Here is a 5,991-nt window from a genome sequence, read left to right as displayed (position 1 = left end):
CAGAGTGTTCCATGCATTTGAAGTGCAAAGCAGTGACTCGGTGCCTAAAAATAGAAACAGGGGCCAAGCGCTAGGCCCTCGGGTTTGAAAATCTTGGCCTTAATGTCTCAGTGAAACAGATGGAGGCTGTTCTCCTTCTGTCAGATAGTCCCAGACACATGCAATGGGATGAGCCCTCCCTGTGCCTACACAGCAAAAGAGAGCTTCCAACAGGCGGAGTCCATCCGTCTGCTGCCAGGGTGAAATTCCACCCTGAGCTGCACAATCGGGCTAGCAAGAACTTAGCAAATGTACAGGATGCCATTGCAAAACCAGCTGTAGGCCAACTGTTGCGATTATGTGCAATATCATGCCAGTCTCCGCTATCCCTCCATTTCCAGCCCTTGGATTTCTCTGGTCTCCCCTTAGAGGCTTTAGGCACAACATCTGAGACCCTCTCTGTCCATGACAGTCCAGAACATTCCTCTGGATGTGTTAGCTTTGCCTCTCACTTGTCATACAAAGAGCTGTTCCCAGCAGTTCCCAGTCAGTGCTCTGGAACTGTTGTATCTACCCATGCCTGCTGGGATTCTGGTACTGTGAGCTCTCTTCCAACAGTGCTCCAAGTGCCTGGCTGGGATGCTGGTGCTTTCCCTTGTCCGTTTCTGGTGCCTGCTCCTGCCTCTGCCCCCTTTCCCTGTATGTGGGGATCTCTCTAACCCCCGCTCTCTTTGTGTCTCCCTTGTTCCAGTGCCCTGATGGAGAGTCTCATTAACCCTCTGCAGGACAGGATTGAAGACTGGAAGAAAACTGCCAACCAGCTGGACAAGGACCATGCAAAAGGTACAGACCAGGAGAGGGATGGGTGTGCTGTCCCCTGAGGCTGGGGGACTTGCTGAATTGTGAGATGTCATGTGCAGTCAAAAAGGGATGCTATATCCAGGGAAGGAGAGGAGGAGTAGGGACATGGTATCCCCAGGAGTAGGGACAGCCTCAAGGGGAAGAGTCTGGGTGGAGCTGTATCCAGGGGAGGGGAGATGCTGTTTCTTGGGGCTAGTGGTGCCAATTTCTCAGGGAGCAGAGGAAGATTAGGAGGGGAAGGCCATGAGCACATGAGCAGCATGAAGGAAGTGTCTTGAGTCCTGGGCGTAGGGAGTTTGCAGTCTCTCTGAAAAGGATGAGGGAGTGCTTACCATACCCAGTGGGAGAGGTGGTAAGGGATATACCATAGTAGCATTGAGGCCTTGTGGCTGAGGAGAGCACAGCAAGGAGGAAGGGTGGGAGGAGAGACAATCTAGACCCTGTGATATGGGGCAGGAGGGGTACAACATGGCATAGGGGAGTGGGGATGTGGCATCTTTCATGATTCATCCTGTGCCCCCAGAATATAAGCGTGCCCGCCATGAGATAAAGAAGAAATCCTCTGACACGCTCAAGCTGCAGAAGAAAGCCCGCAAAGGTAAGAGCCTTGCCAGGCCCTGGCTATGCTCTGAGGGGGAAGGGGATCTGTCCCCCTTTGAGCTGGGGTCAGGACTGGTTTCACACCCTGGGAACCCCTCAGCCCTGCAGAGAATGGTGGGGTGGTTCATTATGCTTTTGAGATGGGGCATTAACTGATGGCTCCTTAATGAAAAAGAGTCTGGGCCACAGTGTGGCCCCTCAGCCCAGAGGCAGCCCAGTGATCTGTTGAGGGTAGGGGCTTAGCGTTGGCTCAAAGAGTTCTTCAGCTTGGCCACAATACTGCTCATGTCTGACCACTCCCTACACCCCCCAGGCTCCTTCCCGTCTAGGGATTTTATGGTGTACACTGCTAAGCAGCTAGCCTGCTTTATCTCAGAGCTGGCTGGATCAGTAGTGGTGGGCATGCTAACTTCTGTTATAGCTCACAGGTCAGCTAGGCAGCATCACTAAATCATGGTGTAGTGAAGGGAAAGGCTATGCTATTGTTACTAGCCTTCTTGAAGGCAGAGGGTCAGCAGACAGTCCAGTTTTTCACATCTGAGCATTAGGAAGGAGCTAGTGCCTTTAATTCTCATGGTGAATCACATCTTTTGGGGGGGGTGCAATGGGTGAGTAAGCTTACTACATTCGTGGTGCCTGACAGCTGTGACCTTAGGGTCCCTCTGTCCTTTGGGTCCAGTTAGAAGAATTCTGCTACTGATATACATATCTCATGGAGCAGTCTCCAGGAAACAGGAAACTTTGTTTTCAAGTTGAATCTCCTCAACTTTGACCCTCCCCCGACCCTGTAGTGGGGAATTACGACTGGCACCATCAGTGCTGGGAGTGGGGATTGAAGTAGTATTGACAGGCACTGATGTGAGAAGCCCATGCCATGGTAGCCCCAGCTGGGTGTTAACAGGGGCCTGCAGGGAAGATGTTGTCAGGTGAGCAGTACCCAACTCAGTGCAGCGTCCCAAAGCTGCTGGCGGGTTATGTGCATGGGTCTGGCACAATGGGGTGCTAATCCCCAGCTGAGACTTGTGACCAAAACAGCAATAATTGGATAAAGAAGTGCCTGTAAAATTCCCTCTTCAAGCAGAAAGAGCCCAGCCCACTTCTTGCAGGTAATCCCTCCTCCTGACTGCTACCAGGCAAGGGGGTGAAGAGCACAGAGGTGGCACTATTACTGCTGTTGGTGAGCCATAGAACCCATCACAGGAGGAGCAAGCAGTTAGATCTGTGATCAAATGCCCCACAAGCAGGAGAGTGGTCTGTCATTCACAGGGCTCGCTGTGATGTCCAAGCCCAGGCTGGGAGCAGCACAGAGAGGGAATTAGAGTCTGTGGGGAGGAGGGGCTGATTTGCCAGCTGGGCCTGGTGGGATGGGTGGGGCAGAGGCCCCCAGTCTTAATGTGATGACTCTCTGTACATCAGCCTGTCTTTCACACATTCTCTTTTCTCTCTCTTTTTCTCTGTCTTCCTCTCTCTTCTCTTTCCTCCCTTCCACATCCTTCCTGTAGAGCTACTTGGTAAGTCAAGCGTCAACCCAGCTTCCTCCAGCCCTCTCCCTGCAAACCCTCCACTCTCACCCCTTCACTAGTATCTGTGCTGTATTTATCTGTGTTCCCCCCTTCAGCAGAGCTTGAAATGAAACAAGCCCCTAAGACTTACAGTGTTCCAGACAGTTGCTGTCTTGTATCAGGCTGGCTAGGATGGCCTGCTCTTGCCCACCTGGCTGAGCCACAACACAGGCATTTTGTGGGGGGGCAGTCATGGAAACCCAAGGCAAACCAGCTTTGCCCTATTGGGGCTTAGAGGTAGGGGTCACTCCAGAAAGGGAGAAGCAGCTGCTTCACAATGTGCTCATCCACTCTTGTCCCTCCTAGATGGGTTCTCTGTCCCCTCTATATTATAGTGCCATAGTGCCATGGTCATCACAGGTGGGCAGGTTTTGGGACCTGAGGCTGGGGGGACCTTGGGAAGACTGCTTCTAACCCTCTCCTCCCCACCCCACAGGGGAGCAGGAAAGGAATGCCCCATCCATAAGCAGGGGAGAGGCAGCCTTCTGAGATAGGGAGATCACGTCACACCCCCAGCAATTGGAGCCACTGTGTTTGATACTATATTGTCTGCAGGCCCTTCCCTGTCTCTAAGATGAGTCCATTATCAAGACAGACACCCCTAGTGCATTTGAGACCCAGAAGACATGGGCACCCCATGGAGTGTCAAACCCCAGCCCCCACAAGTCTAGCAACCTGGGTTTCATTTCAAGCCCTCCCTTCCCCTCCATTCTCTCTCTCCCCCCATGTTCCTGCAGGGTTTGCATGTCTTAAGCTACATGGTGAATGCTGAGATCCCTTCACTGAGGAAGCCCCACTCTGCCTTAGCAAGTGGCACATTTCCTGCCCCACTGATCATAGGGAAGCCATTTTAAAATGGGGTCAGGAGCTTAAAGGACATCTCCCTTTTTCCTGCAGTTCTGTCTTCATCTTCAGCAGCTGCTATTCATCAAAAAGGTTACCAGGGCTCCTTGCCCCACTTCACCCTACCTGGATATTTGATGTCAAAGGAATAAGTTTTTCCCTTAGGAACAAATAAGAAACAGCCTTTCAGACACCACCTGGCCTCAGTGTGGTTGCCCCAGCAGGACTGTGGAGTGCGGTTCCAGCCCCTCTCAACTGAAGAAGCAGGCCATTTCTGTGGGTCAGAAACACCCAAGACAACCCTCTGCACGAGGCTGCTGTTAAGGGGATCCCCATTTCAAACTGCCCAGACCAGACCTGTGTGCCCATGACTAGGAAGCAGGTGCTAGCCCATGGCAACCCTCCTCCCCACTCTGAATCTGGAACCCACCCTTTGGAGCAGGCATGTTTAGGTTCTGGGAGTTTGGTGTGGCCCGCTTTAGAGGACACATGGGACATTCAGCCTGGGATCTATGCCTGGATTCTGAACTATCACAAACTTGTTGTCTGTCACTCCTGTGAGCCTGGTATTTTCATTGTGTCTGCCCACTGAGCAGAGCTGATGTCCCCCTCTGTTGCTGTGAGATCTCAGCATTCACCTGCTGTCTTGTGAGGCATCTCTAGCCAAGCCACCTGGCTGCCCTCTTGATTGTTTCATCCTAGGAATCCATCGTGTCACCATCTTTCTCCTCCCTTTCCCCCACATCCTTGTCACCCACCAGGCCTCTCGGTTGTCTGGCTTTGCCTTCTCTTGCATGTGGAGTTGTGGTGGTGGGAGGTTTGTTGGAATTCACTGGAGCTTGTATCTTTATGGCCTAAGGCAGAGGTGCCCAAAGCAGTGCCATTAGCCCTTTCTTATTGAACAGTGATGATGGGCAACCATGTGGACTGCAGAACCCTAGATCCAGGGCTCAGCCTAGGTTTCTTGGATACAGCTTGAGCATTGCATGCTGGGATTTGTAGTCCTCATGGGATGCCCTTCCATACTGAACATGTCAGCAGTGGCCATTTGCTCTGTTTCATTAAGGCTACCATGTGGCCCCTCAGCTGGGCAGACTTTGTGGAAACCTCTGACCTAAGCGCTTGCTTCTTGGCCTCTGCTTTGCTTTCTGTGTCTGTACATGTGTGTGTAATGTTCCTGCCCTCAGGTAACACCTTTGAATTTCTGCTCCCATTGCATGTGTCACACTCTAGCTCCCTCTGATAAACTGACTCACTCAAACCCTCTGAGCTGTACACACCCTGCCAGCTTGTGCCCTTATCCAGCTACAAGAGGCAGTAGTAACCTCTTGAACCAAATTCATCCTCAGTGTAACTCCATGGGCCTCAGTGGAGCTGCCCCAGGGATGAATTTAAATGCGTGTTTATAAATGGGTCTGGCAAAGGCAGCTACTACCAGGTGAGTATGAAACTTCCATGGACTTGGGAGGAGCAGGGAGAAGACCTGTTCCTTTCAGCCCATGTCTTGACCTTGCCCACTCTAAAGAGCCAGCATGCCTCATGGAGGTTGACACTGGATTGGGTGCAATACCCAACTGGGCTGACCAGGGCTCTGTCCATCTTGAATCAAAATCACTCAGTGGTTGGGCAGGAGCAGAAGACTCCAAAGGCACAGCCTGAAATGATACTTTCCTGCAATCCTTTCCCACAGCTGTTGCTGCTGTGAAAACCAAAGTAGAAAGGAGTCAGTGAAGAGGCACATGGAGGTTGGAGGTCTTGGAACCCTGTTGCACAGAGGCATTGTTTGCCCCCATCTCCTGGGCTCCTTCATAGCCCTGTAGCTCTGAACATCGTCCAAAATACAGCTCCACTGAGTCCTGTTTTATATGTCATGCTGGGCGGGTGGCTCATGATGAGCTAACCTACCACCATATGCTCTCCATGTCCTGCCTCCTGGGACCCTGGGGTGGGGAGGGGAGAGGGGGAATCCTGAACAAAAGCCAGCCTTTGGCTTTTATTCCACAATAACTCCCCCATTGAAATAATGTTAGATTCAGAGTCTTGTAGCCTTTTCCCACACAGGGCCCTCAGTTTGGGTCTTCAGCATGCTGGGACCTATGATGGAGGAATGAATGGGGTTTGCCTGAAAGGGCTTTCCTCAGCAGGA

At 51.9% G+C, this 5,991-nt stretch overlaps 1 protein-coding gene across 10 annotated transcripts in view; it reads left to right on the top strand.

The window, feature by feature from the left end:
- The window catches only part of MTSS1L (MTSS1L, I-BAR domain containing), a 107,100-nt gene that overhangs the window by 76,665 nt on the left and 24,444 nt on the right, over window positions 1–5,991 (top strand). For 5 of the 10 annotated variants that reach the window (XM_025199779.1, XM_025199777.1, XM_025199783.1 and 2 more), the window contains exons 5-7: window positions 731–822; window positions 1,364–1,438; window positions 2,943–2,951. In XM_025199779.1, the coding sequence (XP_025055564.1) occupies window positions 731–822; window positions 1,364–1,438; window positions 2,943–2,951 (176 nt within the window). The remainder of the gene's footprint in view (window positions 1–730; window positions 823–1,363; window positions 1,439–2,942; window positions 2,952–5,991) is intronic. The other 5 variants (XM_025199781.1, XM_025199780.1, XM_025199786.1 and 2 more) reach the window with 1 other exon arrangement.

This window comes from Alligator sinensis, unplaced genomic scaffold (assembly GCF_000455745.1).
Source record: "Alligator sinensis unplaced genomic scaffold, ASM45574v1 scaffold203_1, whole genome shotgun sequence".
NCBI lineage: Eukaryota > Metazoa > Chordata > Crocodylia > Alligatoridae > Alligator > Alligator sinensis.
The sequence above is the reverse complement of the archived record's forward strand: the minus strand, read 5'-3'. Positions and strand labels throughout refer to the sequence as shown.